Source organism: Populus trichocarpa, chromosome 8, assembly GCF_000002775.5.
Source record: "Populus trichocarpa isolate Nisqually-1 chromosome 8, P.trichocarpa_v4.1, whole genome shotgun sequence".
Classification (NCBI taxonomy): domain Eukaryota; kingdom Viridiplantae; phylum Streptophyta; class Magnoliopsida; order Malpighiales; family Salicaceae; genus Populus; species Populus trichocarpa.
Window position 1 is genome coordinate 10,627,700 of NC_037292.2, and position 18,268 is coordinate 10,645,967.

General features: G+C 35.0%; 1 protein-coding gene and 1 long non-coding RNA gene across 3 annotated transcripts; one reads left to right on the forward strand and one right to left on the reverse strand.

Moving 5' to 3' along the window:
* The first annotated feature begins 1,025 nt into the window (after positions 1–1,025).
* On the forward strand, positions 1,026–1,680 carry LOC18109708 (uncharacterized). The gene is made up of 2 exons (XR_002983081.2): positions 1,026–1,384; positions 1,515–1,680. It is a non-coding gene; the product is annotated as an uncharacterized LOC18109708 (long non-coding RNA).
* A 5,575-nt stretch (positions 1,681–7,255) lies between these two features.
* On the reverse strand, positions 7,256–12,750 carry LOC7467499 (type IV inositol polyphosphate 5-phosphatase 7). 2 transcript variants are annotated; one of them, XM_002312504.4, is made up of 13 exons: positions 12,059–12,738; positions 11,818–11,899; positions 11,287–11,355; positions 11,093–11,177; positions 10,882–10,986; positions 10,091–10,784; positions 9,778–9,971; positions 9,308–9,416; positions 9,034–9,182; positions 8,598–8,835; positions 7,849–7,920; positions 7,580–7,757; positions 7,256–7,488 (listed from the first exon to the last, which is right to left on the reverse strand). In XM_002312504.4, the coding sequence occupies exons 1-10, from the start codon at positions 12,086–12,088 to the stop codon at positions 8,613–8,615; spliced, it is 1,740 nt and encodes a 579-aa protein (XP_002312540.2). In that variant the 5' UTR covers positions 12,089–12,738; the 3' UTR covers positions 7,256–7,488; positions 7,580–7,757; positions 7,849–7,920; positions 8,598–8,612. The 2 variants fall into 2 exon arrangements, with proteins under 2 accessions (XP_002312540.2, XP_024462131.1); XM_024606363.2 differs by lacking the exons at positions 7,256–7,488; positions 7,580–7,757; positions 7,849–7,920 and having other exon boundaries at positions 8,690–8,835; positions 9,274–9,416; positions 12,059–12,750.
* Positions 12,751–18,268: the final 5,518 nt, after the last annotated feature.

Consider the following 18,268-nt stretch of genomic DNA (forward strand, 5'->3'; position numbering starts at 1 on the left):
AAAAAAAAATGCAATTTCATCATTTGATATTGATGATCTATTTTTTTTATTTAACATAAAACTAAAAAAATATAATTTTATCATTTGTTATTAATGATCTACTTTACTATTTTAGTCTCATGCACCTGTCATGTTATTTTTTAAATATCTCATACAAAAGAATTATCATACGCTTTATTGTTGTTTAATTAAATGAAAAATAATTTCTATGATAAAAAAAAATTATAAAATTTGATAACGTACATGACTTGTGTCGTGAGTTTGATTGGTTGACTTAAGTTTATTTTTTTAATTGAGTGCTAGTTTTTGCCAATTTCATCCTTCAACATTATTTTTCTTAAGATTATACCTTACAGGTTTTGTATATCAATCCGGATTGATCCAAGTAGATTCAATATGTTTTTGTATCAATATTAGATAACAATATTGTTTAATATACATCTAATTTTAAATTCATGATTAAAATTTATTTTTATAAAACATGTTAGTAATACCTAAATATTTTTATATTTTAAAAAAATTTCATGGCATAGCTTGGGACGATGGTGTAGTAAAATGTATAAAACATTCACTAGCTTAATGTACTCATTACTTCCTATTTTCTATTTTTTACAATCTCAATTTAAATGTTCGTTCTAAAAGTCAAAATATAATGAATACACATTTTCATTCACTTTCTTTATTTCCCTTTACTATTTTTTAAATTTACTCAAAACAAACTTTAAAATCATATAAATATAGTTAGTAGTAAAAGTGAAATAACATTTAAAAAAAAAACTCTCAATTATTTTTATTTTTTTATATTTCTAAAAATTTGTGCGAAAACTTTTAGGACATTAATTATTAATGAGACCGGGGAGTAGAACATAAAAATCCACTATTTTTAGAAGTAAATTTTAAAAAGGGTCACTAATTTCGTCCTTGAGAAGAGGAGCTAGTTTCGTCAAACTTTTTTTTTTTTTTACATAAGCCTGTATTTGCCATATTCTCATCAAGATCCACTAACCCAACTCCAAAAATAGAGATGCAGACAAAACGTGATGCAAAAAGTTCATGTATGTCTCCGTCTTTTGAGGCTCACCACTGGCTGGATTCCCTTGAAGCCTCTATAAAAACTGATTTCTTCCCTTCTGTCAATCAAGGGAGTAAATTAAAAAACATCAGCAGTGCAAATTAAGAAGATCTTGGAGAATGACAAACAAAGTTGCTGCACTTTTGGTCTTGTGCCTTGTTCTTGTTGCTGCAGTTGAGCTTCCTAAAGCTGCCGCTGATGCGTACGGCTCCTGCTTCAACACCTGCGAGCAGGAATGCCGAATTGGTGGCCAAGGCCAAACCTTCTGTGAAATGAAGTGCGACACTGACTGCTTCAACAAGGACGTCGGAGGTAAGATGAATACGCCCTTGTAACAAAATTGAGGCCATCACGTTTTTCTTCTTTTTTTCTGTCCTCGTAGAATGTGATATTTCTCGTTGATTTAACATCTTTTTAACTGTTCTTGTATGTGTTTGTGCAGCCAAACTGCATTTCACGGCTCCTTGAGCAGCACCAATGTGTAAACTTGGTGAAGGCACCCTTTCTCCCTGTAAAAGACAGGATTGTATCAAATGATGGAGGAATTCAGTAACGATTTGGTTTCTCTCTTTTGCAATAAATCCATAAATCTACCAAGTTTTATATTATATCTTACAATAAGCCTGCAATTGCCTTCTCCCCCCCTCTTATTTACTGCTCTTTCCTCGCATGCGTGTGTAGATCGATCAAGATTCATGACTGGATTGAGAAAACGTAAAATACTGAGGGAATGCATATATCCCGAATTAAGAACTCCTAACTGCAAGACAAGATCCAATTGCAGGAGATTGAAAAGGAAAAAAAAAAGGATGTATGTATAGTTTATAATCTTCTACTGAAGCACCATGTTATTTTGAGATCCTATCCATCCGTTACTCGGAAATGGCCTCTTGCATGAAAGAAAAAAAAGTTTTAGTCAAATCCTTTTACTTTAGGTATGCTCACAATCAGGGACGATGCGAAGGGGTGGCCCTGGCCCTGAAGGCTAAAAACTTTTGCCCCCTCCTCCCTATCAATATAACACTTTTGATCCTTTTTTATTCAAATCTCTCAATTTAACACTAAAAATGTAAACATTAATCAATTTTTAGCTTGAAAGAATTATTTTCTTGACAAGTTTAACCCTTCAAAGTTAGAGATTAGCTCTCCAATCTCAAAAGATGATCAATCTGGCTTGATTTTCTCAAAACAATTTTGCTGTAATTTTCAAAAACAAAATCCCTAAAAAAATGGTTATATGATCTCGATTGAAAAACTCCGAAGACCTATTCAAAAAACTATAAACTATTGAAAACCATGCATGAACCGAAATTCTTGTATAGAATACATGCACTAATCCTTCTCTTTTCCTCTAATCGTTAATTATCGTAATTGTTCATCAATTGCCCAAGTAACTTCACCATCTTCCCTATTCATTTCTTAATTCTTTACTCCAGTGCTTTCTTCAGCATTCAGAAAACTCAAACGTGCCTATTTCGCAAATTAATAGAAGGACAAAATCCCAAGCTAGCTCTCTCTTTGTTTTAGGTCCCACAAAATACCCTAAAACATGCATTCTTTCATTTTTTTTTATTATTATCACTTAATTAATTTACCCTAAAACCTGTTGTGTTTGTGTCTCCAATGTCTTCGAAACGGACTCTTATTGTTCGGTCATTGAGCCAGGGAGAAATTGGTGTGTCCAATGAAGTCTTGCCAATCCAACTCCACCAGATAGCTACTCGGAAAGAAAGCGTGCGGTCCCAATCAATGACTTTAAGGTATCAGCATCGGAGAAGAAGAACCAACCTCGCCGAGCTGTTGTGTTCACAATTGGGTCGCCTGGGAGGGAGATGACGCATGCCCAGTTGTCCAGTATGAAGAAGCCTAGAGGAGGGTATTAAGCTCTTGCTATCCCTGAATTTACAATGACAACTAAAAGACTTTGCTCTGTAAATGAAATTTCCAATTTGTTAATCAGCGGTGACAGATTAAAGGAAGGGCTACATTCTTTTCGGCCATTGTTAATCTTACCTAACATGGAAACAGCGTTGTTGCAAGACTAGTAGACATGGCCCAATCTAAGCTCAAGTTTCGGTCCAAACCCAACCCAAACTAACCTAAATATATAGAGAAAAGGTTACAAGAAGATTTGCTTTTTCTCTCTTCTTTTTCTTCCTTCTTGATGTGACCTATATTCATATACACTAAGGTTTTCAGTTTTAACATGAGTTTTGGTTAAAGAAAGGTGAAAAAAACAAATTAGTTATTTCCTTTCATGTTATTTTTTATTAGAAATTTGATTATGAAAGGATTAAAGAAGAAATTAGAGTTTTGTTATGATTTTGATGATTGAATGATCTAGGAGTTTTAATTGAAACATTAGGATGTTAGTTGACTTAAAACGAACTTATTAGATGATTGAAATTATGGGTTGTTGGAGAACAAATTTTTTTTTTTTGTATAATCTGTAGTTTGAAGACTGACAAATCAAGATTTTGAGAATCCCGATCAAATGATCGACCGATTTACTTGTTGTTGCAAATCGACCGGTTGGTCTAAACCAGCCGATCGATTGGCCTGTGATAATGATCAACCGATTGGTCATTTTGGTCGATTGGTTGACTCAACAATAGAGTTTTATCAAATATATTATATTTGATCAATTTAGATTATGTTATGGATTGATCAGGTGAAACAATTAGACAATATATTTATATTTTGGTCTCTTAGTTTAGAGTTTTCAGTCTTTTATGATACTTTATTTCGAGTCGATTTTGAGTGTTTTCCGTATTTGTTATAGGTTCTGCATCTGTTTTTCTTTTGCTTTTGTTTTCCAAGCGAGTGAGATGATCTTTAATATGCATGTAATATAAATAATATATATATGTTGATTATATAATGAATACAATTGATTAATTCTTAAATATTTATATGTTGTTTTATTATCTGAGTACTCATCTTTTCTTGAATTTCTCACTCGTATTCTGTTGAATTAAATTCTATTCGATATGATATGATATACGTTGCTTTAATAAATATTGCGAGTATCTATTATGTCTTGATAATGATATACTTGTTTATAACTCTATGCTAATGGAGAGTAGTTAGTCTATGTACACATAATATTTTGTATATCTAGCTGGTGAGAGAGAGACATTAGCATGTGGCGACTGATCCTTCCATAATAGTCATCTTCGGGTTTTATCTGATCACCTTTGGGTGTTATATGATCTCTGACATGTATTCCATTATTTTACAATAATATGCTTAGTATGTATATTTATACCAAGATATATCGACTTGCAAACTATTAATATACAAGATGTGTGTTAAATGTTATTTTCTTATTAAGTTGGTTGAATTTACCACTCTAAATTTTTTTAATATTATTTTATGTTCTTAATTTTTGTTAGCAGATGGACTTTGTTAGGTGTTCCTGCTTTTTTAGCTTTGATCGGTATGTCTTGTTTGTTCCGCGAGGCTTTCCTTTTAATTTTTTATTTAATGTCTTAGATGCTTTACTATTTTAATTATTTAATGTCTTAGACGCTTTACTATTTTAATTATTTAATGTCTTAGACGCTTTACTATTATACTATTTTAATTAAATTTGGATTTTTACAGTGTATAATAACTGAAATCTATTTAATTGCAGGAGTGCAAAGCTGAAAGGATTTTGCATACAACTTGCACATTAATATTTTAGAAAAGATGCAATTTCATGCTTATTTTTCATGTGAATGTTGTACAGTTTAAATTGCAGGGGTAGAGAAATCTTGTTTTGATTAGGATTATACTCAATTAACAAGCATATTTTCTCAATCAATTACATTTTCTGCTCTTTTGATACCAGGCATGCGTCTGTGCACTTGTTCAGATCATATGGTCGTTTCTGACATCCTTCCAGCTGAACCCCTTGCTTACATGTGCGCACAATCATTTAGCTTTAGAGGTAAATTTTAAGAAACGAAGGAAAGAGAATTAGAGAGATTATTGTCTACTTATATTTAACTTGATTTTGAATAAACTATAGAAAACCGAGAATCTTGCTGGGGTTTTCACTCTCCAAATATCAGAGGACAGAGTAAGGCTGTTGCTGATTTAAGAAACAGAGTAGCGAGAGTAATCCCTTGGTATGTTCTGCATTACAAAGACAAAAAAGAGACATGCTTTTGCCTTCACTGCTATTTGTTTAGCTGATGTTGCTTTCATCTCCCACTAGCTAAAAGTTTACTGGCGGATGACAATGCAGGAACCCCTGATTTTTTCCAGGCAGATTACTTGTCCTGAAAACACTTTAAAAATTAGTCAGATCACCAAAACAAAGCGCACTGGTTGGTGGCTGAGTTGTTTGTTTTACTTTATTTTCTTACATCTGTGAAATTTAACAGATAGATAAGAACGCAAATGACAATGGAGGTGGAAGTAGCAGAAATCATCATTTTCAAGTAGCTCAATGTGCGGCATGTGTTCTGTTCGCCATGCAGATAAAGAAGAGCCAAGAATAATTAATGTTGTCTTTTTCAGTGAATCATGCGCGGAGAAAAAGCAAGCATGATACTTTAATCTGCACATAAAGAGTTTTTTTTATTAAAAAAAATGCGCAACCAGGAAAAAAAGAAAATAAATTTTTAAACTAGCACAATTAGAAAAACATTTAGAAAATTTTATTGCTGCGCTGCTCTCAACTCATTAGCTATTGAATGTAGAAATTAATTAGAGGATTGCTAAGTAGACATGAACAGATGACGATCTAAGATATTGGCAATCTGTAATAAATAATTTTACATCACGTGCTATGAAAAGCATAAAAAAAGAAAGAAACAAACAAGAGGAGCTGCCCTTTTATCAGTTGGTGCATGATAGGAACGTCACACGGCTTCCTTTCAACTGGGGACCAGTTGGGAACAACAAAAGGGGGGAGCAAGCAAAGGACCTGCAGAAGTTATTGCACAAGAGATAATGAAATAGATTCAGTTGCGTTCTTCCTTTTTTTTTTTCCTGTCTTTTTTAGTGCTTAATTAGTTCTGTGATTTGTAACATTAAGTATTTGTTAATTTCAGGCGTGCAGTTGCCATTCTTTTTCTTAAGATTCAAAATGGTTCATTTGGATTTGAATTTGGTTCACTTTGCTAACTTTCTCCTGAAATCTTATATTTGTTGGTCAGATCTATAAGCAAAACGCCCTTCCTCTATCTGAGAATTTGTCTCTCCTTCTAGGATGTCAAGGCATCAATTTTGTACTGAAAAGAGAGGCAGAAAATATACGAAGCTGTTGCAGTAATGATAATTAGCCCATCCAATTTTGGTTGATGTTATGGTTCGTAACTAACTTGACCAACCAAAATAGAAAGTTAAACATGTGGAGTGTATAATTAAAGCTAATCACAGCGAGGTGGTAATTGTCTAGCTGGGCCTCCACTGCTCAGCACTCCAGCATTAAGATAAACCAGGCAGAGCAGAAGGCGAGACAAATTCTGACATGGAAGGTGAAAGCTAGAAGCGAAGATAGGTTAAGATATTAAGGTGATATTTAAGAAAGGAAGTGTCCTGTAATGTGATGAAAACAGTTGCTCAAAACATGTAAGAAAATCCCCCCTATGCATATGATTGATTATTCCCATGTTTAACCAGAGATCCTTGAATTAAAAGTCCGAGTTCTAGAGGAAACTGGACAGCCCTTGTTTGTTCCCCCCTCTCTTAACAACAAAATTGTCCATTGTAAACCGGGGAAGAGGCTCTTGGTTAAGAACACCATATTTGACAAAGAATCTTTCTTTAATTAGTGTTCCCGAGTCCTGACGAGAATTTGACATGGACTATGTTGCCGGCGTAAGATCTATTACTACTTCAATCTGAAGGGAAGAATCATTACTCCAGTGCAACTAATTGCCTATACATTCTGTATACTTTCGGGTACCTCCATGTTCATTTTCCATGTTTCTTGCTTTTTGATCTATATTTGGACGGCTCTATGCGCAGAACCTTTTGAAATGTCACAACATTGAGGACTAGGAGTGGGAAAGGGTTGGGAGGAGTAATTCACGACGTCTGGCACTCCGAAGGAGTGTTATCTAATAAATCATGGCTCCTCCTAAGTCCTCACAGACCTGCTAACGGCAGTGTATATGTAGATTATCAAGAAACCATCCTTTTCAGTAAATCATTAGCAACAACAGGAGCAAGAGGCATTCCCAAGTCTAACATAAATTTCGATATTATATAAATTTTTCCTGTAGCTTTGGTAACGAATATCCATCAGATCTCTACTTGCTTCTACATTTAAAACAAAAGACGGGGCCAAAATGATCGTATCATCTTCTTTCAGTCATCAAAAGTGTTTCCTAAACTAAAACAAAAAAAAAATCATGAATAAATCAATCTTTTAGTCAACTACTTCGCAGCTCCTGATGGGTTGAGTGATTGAGTTCATCCTGCCAAAAAAAAACCCGCCATTGTTACTTGGCCCTATTTATCTTAAACTGAAGTATAAAAGCAATCATGATAACAAATAAGAGATTGTACCGAATCATGATGAAGGACTGATAGTGCTTGCACAAAACTTTGCAATAAAGGTAGGTGTTTTTAATCTGGTAACTCAATTATGTGCCAAACAGAAACTGGAACGTTATGATGATCAAAAGTTACACTGAGTTGATGATGTGTGGAGTTAATTTGCTGGCAAAATTACAAATATTTACACCTGGAAGAAAAAAATGAAAGCAGATATAAGGTCAGGCAAGGAAACAAAAATGTACATCAAGACCAGAAAAGTAAAAGAGAGGAGAACCAACCTTTTTCAGTCAGTGGGCAACGGATTGTCTCCATCACCCTTCAAGGCAAAATTTGTTCAAAGCGATTCCCGCCTGCAAAAGGGGACCAGATGCTACATAAGAATAGGAACAACCAAAAGATTTTCTCAAGAAAACTTAAAAGGCAAGGGATTTTATTGTATGGAATACTTCAATATGCTAAGTATATATTCTGTTTTTTACCTTCATTTTCATTAGATTCACAAAAAGTACATGAGCTCAATAGCCTAAAGCAACGATATTTAGTTTCTTGTGAGATGTGCCAAAGGTATTCGTTGGGCTCAAAATCTAAAGATTAAAGGTGTTTATCTGCAGACCACCGTAATAATGGATGCTCGCACCCTTTTCTATCCCATCCAATCCATTACAATGGAAAAGATGGTGAAAAGGGAAAAACATTTTACAGTAATAAAAAGCAGCATGGAAGTTTTGCTTGAGTGATTGAGGATGCCAAACCATACTTCATATGCAGAAAAAAATGTGATTCTTGTAAACACTTTTATTGCCTGGTTATACCCCAAGAGAAACACTCAAACATGGAAAAGAAAATAAATTCCATCACCATATATTCATAAGCTCAAGGAAGATGCCAAGAATGAAATAAGGGATTCCATGAAGCATCTTGGAGCTCAACTAATTAGTTCATTAAAAAGAGAGTTTGTGCGATCACATGCGTGTGTTTCTCTATGCACATGCACACTGGTGAGAGATGGAAAGGGAGAAAGACATACCAATCTGATCAACCTTCAAAAGAAGTTTAGTTCCGTGTACCCATGTGAGTACGGCAAAAGCTCCTCTACCTCAATTCTGGAACTAGAATAACTAGTGCTTTTCCTCAATGGACCATGACTCGACTCAACCTCTGCCCAAAATATGCCATAGACAGGCCTATGATCTGAGAACCGAGATTCCCCACGTACATAAGATGATTGTTGGAGGCCTTCTCCATGCCACAAAATTCTATCGCACCTTCAGCATAAAATTATTTAATCAGCAACACAAGTGATTAGAATTAAGAACTTCAACCATGTGTATCGATATTGTAACCTTCACTTTTTTCTAATTTCTATAAGCATTTTGTAATTCAAATTTTGCAGTTAAGAAAAAGTTCTTTTTCTTTCAGTTGCATACTTTCTTGTATAGTCTGGTAGGAAGGGCTGTTCTTACCAAGCTGGTGTTCGACGTTTCTCCTTGGGATGCATATCGTCCCCTGCATATCTGTCTGAATTGGTTGAATACTTGTAGGTTGGTGGAAAATAAATTTTCCCCTCACTCCATCCCCTAAAAACACGACCTCGCCTCTGCTCTATCCTTAACTGCAACATAACCATCAGCATATCAGATGGAAGCTGACTTATATCTCATAAAATTGATTGATATTTTCGAAATAAGAGGAAGGAAACTGACAACAGAAAATATGGAGAACATATGTAAAGCGTGCCTGGTCATTCTCTAACAATGCTCTCCAGTTTTGCATCTCAACTAGTGCCTTGGCAGCTCGATATGACAGGGCAATACGATAATTCAAATCCCCAAGCCAAATAACTCGACTGCAACAAATATTATTCAGAATTAGAACTTTGAAAACGAATGTTGAATAATGAAGAAAAAGAGGGAGTGGACAATATAAATCATTTACTGAGACATGCTTGTAAATTTTATTGTAAAAGCTCAAAATTCTCATAGGATAGGTTTTTGTTAGGACTTAACACCTTGTGATTGTCAAAAACACAAATAATTCATTGGAACTGTTTCCTAAACTATAATAGTACACATCTGATTGCCAAGAAAAGTGAAATGTATCTCCTTTTCACCTTATCGTTAAATCCTCATAATCTTTTCATTTATTTTAATCCTTTTTCAAAACAATGTATAGTTTACTTGATAGCTGATCAGCAAGGTTGGTCTTACTCATGCTCAAGGATTGTTTCTGGAGACTTTTCATCACCCGAGTTATGAACCCGCGGAAATCTTGTCTTCTTAAGAATCTCCATGACATCTGCATTCCTTCTTAACTCATCACCTTCTTTCTGCCCAGAGGTTAAATGGCTGCATATGAAGCAAAAGCTTGTTTGGTGCAAGGACATGCTGACTGAAATAGATCCCTGCAGCGTCAAGCAGATTATTAAATCTCTATTTTTCTTAATAGTCAGCAGTTCTGATTAAGTTGGAAAATCCAAGTAATGAAGCAAAAAAGTGACACTATGATTTACTTGAGCAATACCTTATTTCCTAGGTAACCCATCAATCCTCTACCAACACAAGAAACTTTCATGTTTTTGACGTGCTCCCTCAGATCACTCCTCACCCATATTGTCAGGAATATGCCAACCATTTGCTTGCTTGCCACTAAGCAGTACCTTGAATGCCCTGGCCTCCTATATCCATCTTCGGTAGACGCAGAATAGGAATTTCCATTTGACATTGGTGAGTATAAAACAGTACTTGGTGATTCCCCGGGCCCATTATCATCATCTGAGGAACCCCATCTGGAGTAATCACTAGGCCTGGAATAATCACTGGGCCTGGAATAATCACTAGGTCTGTGACCCCATCTATTGCTAGGATCATAGTCACTTGGCCTGTGACCGAATATTACCCGATCACATACACTGAATCGCCGATCAAGTCGTGGCTGAGGAATTGAAGGATCATTGTCCATTCTCCAGCTATTGGTTGTCTGGAATGACCGGCGATGAAAGAAAGAAGCATTCTTTTGTCTAGATGATCCCTCGAAATCAGCATCTATTTCTACAATTGGCTCAGGGATTGGAGACGGTGTATAGCACCCACCACTTCCACTAGTTCCAGGAAGATTGTTTAGAGTCTTTCTGATGAGAGCCAGCCATTTTTTGGCAGGGCCATTATCTTCTGCACCCAGAACATTTCCAGCATTCAAAGGAACTATCTCTTGAAATCTGATACACAAAGATAAGTAGAGATGTTTCCATCACTAATGGGCAATCACAGGATTTAGTGACAGGAAATGTGAAGATAATAACCACCAAATCATACCCAAGAACATAAATATCTGCTGGAGGTGAAGCATGAAGCCAGTCATCAAGACTTAAATTACTTAGAGGGGATCTTCCAGCCACATTCCAAGAAGCTACAAAAATGCTGCCCCAAAATGGAAACAGAAAAGCAGTTGGTACTTAAACATTAAAAATACGCACATAATTAAGGAAGAAAAATGTGAGAAGAAGGGAAATCTAAGACACGATACCTGTAGTTTTGCACGTCTATGATACGAGGATGGTCAAGATTCATCCTGTTCCGCCGGACCTGCTCTGGATTCTTGCTAAATTTCTCTGCATCGAAGAGATGAAAAAATAATTAAGAATTACAGCACTAATAGGAATTTAAACCCAACTGAGACATATTCACCATGAGAATCTTTAGATTCTGATTGTAATGCACCTGTTTTGCTCTTTTTTATTGTACACGGCTCCCTCTCTGAGAAGCTAGTCCTGTACTGAACTTCACCCCCTGATGAAAAAAAAAAACACTTGTAAAGCGATCCTATTTTTTAAAGAAAGGGTAAACCAGAGATGAATGTGGAGAAGTTGAATTGATAACAAAAACAAAACGAGATTATAACTTAAAATTGTCACTAGCAGATACAGTATCAATTTGGTTGCAGAGAAACTTTAGGATTAAAAGAAGATGGAAATATGGACAATCTTTTATTTCTTTCACTCCTTGGAATACAAGAAGGAAAAGAGCATTTAGCAGAGGTGAATAAAGTTGGTGATATTTGAGGATCACAATACCATCAAGCACCAAGTTCACGAGGATATTCCTCCTTTTTTCTGTTTTTCTCAGCAACCAACCAGATGATGAGAAACTGTAGTATAAATAAAGCTGATTCTTTGATTCCATTGGATTAAAAACCCCAAGTTTGATTAAAGGTAGTCGTCACGCAGAAGACCAGGAAAAGAAAATGCCTACCGTGAACATCATCAGCTTGAAATTCCTCATTTTTGCTCTTGATGTTGAACCACTTTCTGACCATTTTCTTGGACCAGGAGAGCTTCACCCAAAAACAAAAAAAAAGCAATTAACTAATGACATCCAAAATCATCATAATTGCTCGATAAAAAAAAAGATGAAAAAAAAAACCAATTAACTAATGAAAAAAAAAAGAGAAGAAAAACTTGGCATGTATGTATAGGAAAATGAAGAGAAAAACCTTGCTTTTCTTGGAGTTCCCATCTGTCATTTTTCACTATTAATTCATATAGCTCTTCTTTTACTTCCTGCCCCTCCCCAGCTCCCAAGCTTTACTAAAATATCACCAGAAAAATGGTCACTAACTCAAAGAAATAGAACTCCACAACTGGAATTCTCCTTCCACACACTATTATCAAGCTTTGAAACAAGTCAAGAAGGTCTTTACTCCCTGCACGCTCTAAAACCACTGAAAGCTACCAAAACCCAGCCAGATACACCGAACCACAAACGGGTTTCTTGGTTTCAACTAGAAATGAGCCAAAAGGGACCGAACAGCAAGTGAGTTTTCTTGGTTTCCTCTTGTACTACTTTGTAAATGCACTGTATGAGACACTTGAGAACAAGAAACGAGAAGAAACCCACAAAATATGAGAATGCAATTAGTCAAGAGAGACAACAATTTAATGCGTGGAAGTGAGATGAGAGATTCTTGAAGTAGAACAAGACAATGTAGGAGACATAGATAGAGAAATAAAGGAAAGCAAAGGTTTTTAGACAGAGAGGGGATTAAGAGAAACAAAGCTTATAGCTTCTTTATCTGTCTCCCTTTGAAACAAAGAGGCCTCGTTCTCAGCAAACAGCAAAGTATCGAATTTGAACAGAATAAAGTGTAGCATTGGAGAGAGAAGAGACACAAGACTTGGTCTTAACGGCTGCCTTTTTCTTTTCCTTTTTCCTTATTTTATTTTATTTTATTTTATTGGATTTCAAGTACTTCAAATTTCAAGGCGAGCCAACATGATGGGACAAACGGGCAGTCATTCAGTGCAGCATCTCTTGCAAGAATCGGCAAACAAGACCTGCCCACGGTCAGCAAATGTGTTGAGAGGGTGAGAGTACCTCTTGTGGGTCTGTAGCCTGTAGCCATTGCCCTTCTCTAATCTTCCCATTTTGGTCTTCAAAAATAAAAGAAAGCAGTTAAAGAAGGAAAGAGATAAAGGAATGTGACAATGTGCAGAGGTACTCTATACATATATTTTCTTTCTGTTTCCATTTCTGATCCGTCTCTTTCTCTTTATATTTCCCCTTTCTTTTCTTTTTCGCTTGAGTTATGTTTTGAGTATTGACAAAGGAATGCCTCCTGTGTTGGCTCGCTCTAAAAAACATTAAAAAATAATTCTATCTGGTTTTATGTTTGTTTGGTTAGTAATATTTTACTCTCTTTGTGTAGATTTGATTGGATAGCCTGATTACAGTGGAATGTAGGGAATGTTGTTCACCAACTTGGATCTTCTTTTGGCTCAGTCTTGGGATTGTCTTTCAAAACAAGGGCACTTGTCCCAATTTTTATGTGCTCATGTCCCTTCCTTTTCTTTGCTGTGCTCCTTCGGAGTTACCAACTAGTATACGGTTCGCATGCTTTTCAATTTCATTTTTTGACCATCCTTGCTTAATGCCACTTTTTAGCAACGGGGAGCTCCCTAAATCGCTAGTTAATCTTGCTTGATCGATGTGCCCCGCCGCCCATGCTTGCTGCTTTTTGGGCGGCTCCTCCTCAGACATTCCATAAATCAATCTATGGCTCCTATGCTGAAGACCACAGTCAAACAACAATATTTTTTGGATTTAAGCTCTCTTGGTTCGAAATTATAAGTGACTGCTTTCTTGATTTAAGGTCTCATGTCTGTTGGAATGTTGCATTTGTTTTTGCTGCTAACCCTCATGATTGATGGGCCTCGGACATTGATTAGCGACAAATTTTATACTAAAATCCGAGGATTATATTTATTGGTTGACGGCGGATCGTTTGTAGTTGCCAGTTGGGGTAGCATGGGGGATAAACTAGTTCGTCCACATTCCAAATGGAAATCTCTTATGATCATCATCATCACTCGCCGAGTAGAGCTTTGATGGTATTATTGCTAATTGGTCCCAATTAGAGATGATTAGGGCTTGTTTAAAGGTGTCCTTGTGTCCTCTGTTAACAAAATAAATCACTCCCAGGTGCCCCACATGACATGGTGTCTGATTTTACTCTCTTTTCCCTCGAACATTTCCAGGTGAGCAACGAATATACAGCTTGTGTTAGCATTTGTGCACTTGCATATTCATAAATCGTGAATTCTTAAGATCTTCTGCACAAGAATTTAGTTTGAATTAACCCACAAACTGATTCAAGAATACTCTTCACCATCAAGTAATAAATCAATCAATCAACCATAAGTTTAAATTTAGCAATTCACGCTAGATTAGTGTGATGCTTTAATTATGAAACATATCTTAACGTTATACCTTTTCAAATTTTAGTTATGATGAATGGATTTAAATTTGTTTCGCTTACGATCATTTAATACTCGATTTTTCTTTAAAAAAAGTTTAAAATACTCTTTCATATATGTAAGAATCCTAACATGAATATGAATAATGTGTGTAGAACTTCATTAGAAAAAGGTTTAGTCTTAATCACAAAAGTAAGCTCAAGTGTATCTTGATTGTTCAAAAAAACAGAGTAGTTCTCTTTTTTTGAAGAACAAGTGGTATCGTAGGGTCAATCTTGACATGTAAACATTGAATCTAGCTCTACGATCCAAATAATGACAGGATATCTATGTAAAGATTAGAAGAAATGATAAGATCCTTGTTAAAAATCTCCTTGCATATTTTATAGGTTTAACCTCAAACAACTTCGATGGTGCTTTTAGATGATAATCAAATCTGTGGCAAACTTAGGCCCGGTTCTGATATTACACGGCCGCTGATCAGGGGATAGGGAGCTCTGTAGTGCCGTGGCTGAAAACTGAACCTCAAATGGCGAGAGAGCCAGGAGGTGTATCTTAACTAAACATGTATAACGAGTGGACTCTATTGTATCCAAATCAAGGTTGTTTAATCAGTATGAAAATCAATTGCCCTCATGAAAATGTAGGTGACATGCCCTCACTGTTGTAATGAGATTTAGAATGTATTTGGAAATATGACTTTCATTGGTTGTTTTTAAAATTATTTTTTATTTAAAAGTGTATTAAAATAATATTTTTTATTTTTTAAAAATTATTTTTAATATCAGTGTATTAAAATGATTTAAAAATATAAAAAAAATTAATTTAAAATAAATAAATAAAAAATTTCAAAAAAAAAATGTAAAAACAAAAAAGGCTTTAGAAAAACTCGCGTCTCTGATGTGGGCCTTGGGGAATCATTTCAAGCAATGAGGTGGAAAGGTGAATGTTGAATAATAAAAAGAAAATTACAAAGTGGAGGCTTGTACCGAAGACTAAAGGAGACATGGGCCATGCTTGGTAATTGGATATCTAAAGAGCCGGAAGAAATGGCCCTACGATGTGTTCTTCTTCTTTATTTATTTATTTATTTTTATTTTTTTGACAAGCACATTGATGCAGCTTAACCAGTATCTCAGGGACACCACGGTTTTTGGATTCGTCGAGGACATGATGAAGAGTGCTGTTTGGATGCTTATTTTCTTCATGACCTGTTGTACGATGGAAAAGAAAGCGTATGTTTGTATAAATTCCATGAAATTAACTGTTTTCTTTCTGCTATATAATTTTTTTATTGGTGCATGGTATCAGAAAAAAAAAGCTCATGTGAATCCATTTCGTATAAAAATTAAACAAACAGATGAATGACAGAGAAGATGAATGACAGAGAATTAAAGCTTAATTAGCAAATAAATATAAAGGGCCCGCCCGCCCTTGGCCTGCCGGCCGCCCACTCTTCGCCTTCTAATCAAGATTCTCCATCAAAACTTGGCAGTCAAATATCCTTCCATTTCCGAGGGCAACAATCTGATCGAGTGGTATCTAAGGAAACATCAAGTTCAGAGATTCAACGAGGGAATAATGATCTTGCGATTCTACGTATCTCTCGCATGGAAAAAATAGTTTGATATATACAAGCTAGGCACCATCTTTGTTAGGGGCGGAACCAGGGAAAGGCTGCAAAACATTTTAATTTTTTTATATTTAATATTTAAACATAAAATAGAATGATATTTTTATTTTAAATAAATAAATTCTTTAATAATAAATCTTGTTATATTAATTTTGACATCTCCTATCAAATTCTAGTAGCTCTGCCTCTGATTGTCATGTCACATAGAACACGCAAGATGTCGTTTCAAGGAAAAAAAAAAAAGGCAACCTCTCCCGTTATATAATTATATCTTTACCGAGGGAATTGAAGTCATAGAAAGTCGAATTCCTATCTCATTTGTTGGCCATCAAATATAACATCACTGGATCAAGTCTTCATGTGTTCCGAGCAACATAAATTAAAATAAATATTCCTTCGACGAGCCACATAAGTTGTCCCTCCCAGTGACAAAGCAAGGGTTTTTTTCCCCCCTTCGTGTCTAGAATAGAAAACGTGCTTCTAGTAGTGCAGTAGTATTTTCTCATAACAGGCTAGAGTGGAGATAGATTCAAGCTCAAAGTTAATTTAGACGATTAATATATATATATTAAAAAAATTGTCTTTTATCATGCTTTTTGATATCTAATATTATTAAGAATATTTGGAAACAAGGATAAACAGAATCATAAAGATGCCCAAGAACCATGATTCCCAGCACGACCCAGCTGCTGGATATTGCGTGTTGTCTGATGATAATAGCTGCTAATAACCAAGCCATCATGGAGGATATGATAATTAGCTAATTAGAGGCAGCTCAAAAGCCACCACGTTCACAATTAGACGAGGAAGATTTCGTTATCAAGCATCGCCATCTTTGGACTAAACGAGTCTGCAATGATATCAAAATAGGTCAAAACAACAAGAAGGAATTCCAAGAAGATCTCTGCTTTTGTCTTTTTCTTTTTTGTTCTCTTCCGACTCTGCCCTTCCCTCGGTGAATCTAATGCTACCGTCAAGATTTACGAGGCAGTCAAAGGAGGCAGCAGCATGTTTGATTTCCTTCTTTCTTTAACATTCCCTTTCTTTTTTTATGGGTGCTTTTTCTGCTTAATGAGAGAGGCCCCACTCCTACCTTTCTCTTTGCCAACGTTTTTATGGGTTTGAAGACAGATTGGGTTTTTATCTTTTGATTTTCCTTTTCTAAATGTACGGACCCAGTCTTCCTTTACATACATGTCATTCGAATCTACTGCAGGCTCGAGTGTCACCAGAGACCAACGTATATTATTTTTTACCATACTCTATATCTACGTTATAAAAACCAGCCAAGCTACGAGTCGGAAGAGTGAACATGAATTATCTAATTTTTAAAAATAAATAGATTAAAAAATGTTTTTTAAAAAAATCTCTTTTAAAATAAGTCAACATATAGGTTGATTAAGTTTTATTGAGGAAACTCGGTTTGCTGATGAAACTAAAAAAATGTTTGGCTTTTTTTATGAAACTCGTATAAAAAATATATATTTTTAATTTTAAAAAATATAATTTATATTTTAAAAAATCACCACAACTCGGAGCGGAGCCAGTCACATAGCAGGTTAATTCAGGACTGAAACGTCAAATTTTTTTATATTTTTTAATCAGAACCGGTTTAATTTTCGGGATAATTTGATAGGTTAGTCTTGGTACAAAGACAGTGTTCTATCTGCATGTGTATTGTTCTGATGTGGACATGTCTATACGCGCAGACATGACTTGTGTTTTGTGCGTACATGTATTGGATGTCGACGTGTCTTCTATCTAAGTGGCGTGTTTTCATTTTATTCCTTTCTCTTCGTTATCTCGGGAAGTCGATGTCCTTTGTACAAATTAAAGTAAATTAATCCCATATAATCAATTCTCTTGATGTTCTCCCAGATATTATTAATTTTTTACTGTTAGCTGTAAACTGAAAAATGAGGAGTTTTACTGTATTTTTTATAAATTATTATTTATTGAAATAGTGATTTTTTTAATTAATATTTTTTATTTTTATTTTTTAATATTATATTTGTTTTTTTAGTTACTACACACTCGTCACCCGGATTGTAAGTTTAACAGGTTAACCCAATTTAACGGGATAACCTGGTTGACTCGAATTTTTTTTAATTATTTATTTTTTCAATTTTATCCTTTAACATCGGGTTGATTGAGAATTAAATTTCATAATTTGTTTTATTGACTTTCTTTTATGTTGTTTTAGCCTAATAACTTGGGAATAATGCTTAAAGGGTTAATCATATTGGACTCGGGTTGTTTTTTTTGTTTTTTTAATTAAATTTATTTTTCATTGTTATTATTCAGCACTGGATCGGTT

What these genes read in the sequence shown, in the direction of transcription:
- LOC7467499 (XM_002312504.4), bottom strand. Translation starts at nt 12,088, where the DNA reads ATGACAGATGGGAACTCCAAGAAAAGCAAG. An exon ending in CATTGTTAGAGAATGACCAG is followed by an intron (nt 9,183 to 9,307) that starts GCACGCTTTACA and finishes GTTATGTTGCAG; the next exon opens with TTAAGGATAGAGCAGAGGCG. An exon ending in AAACGTCGAACACCAGCTTG is followed by an intron (nt 8,836 to 9,033) that starts GTAAGAACAGCC and finishes TTTATGCTGAAG; the next exon opens with GTGCGATAGAATTTTGTGGC.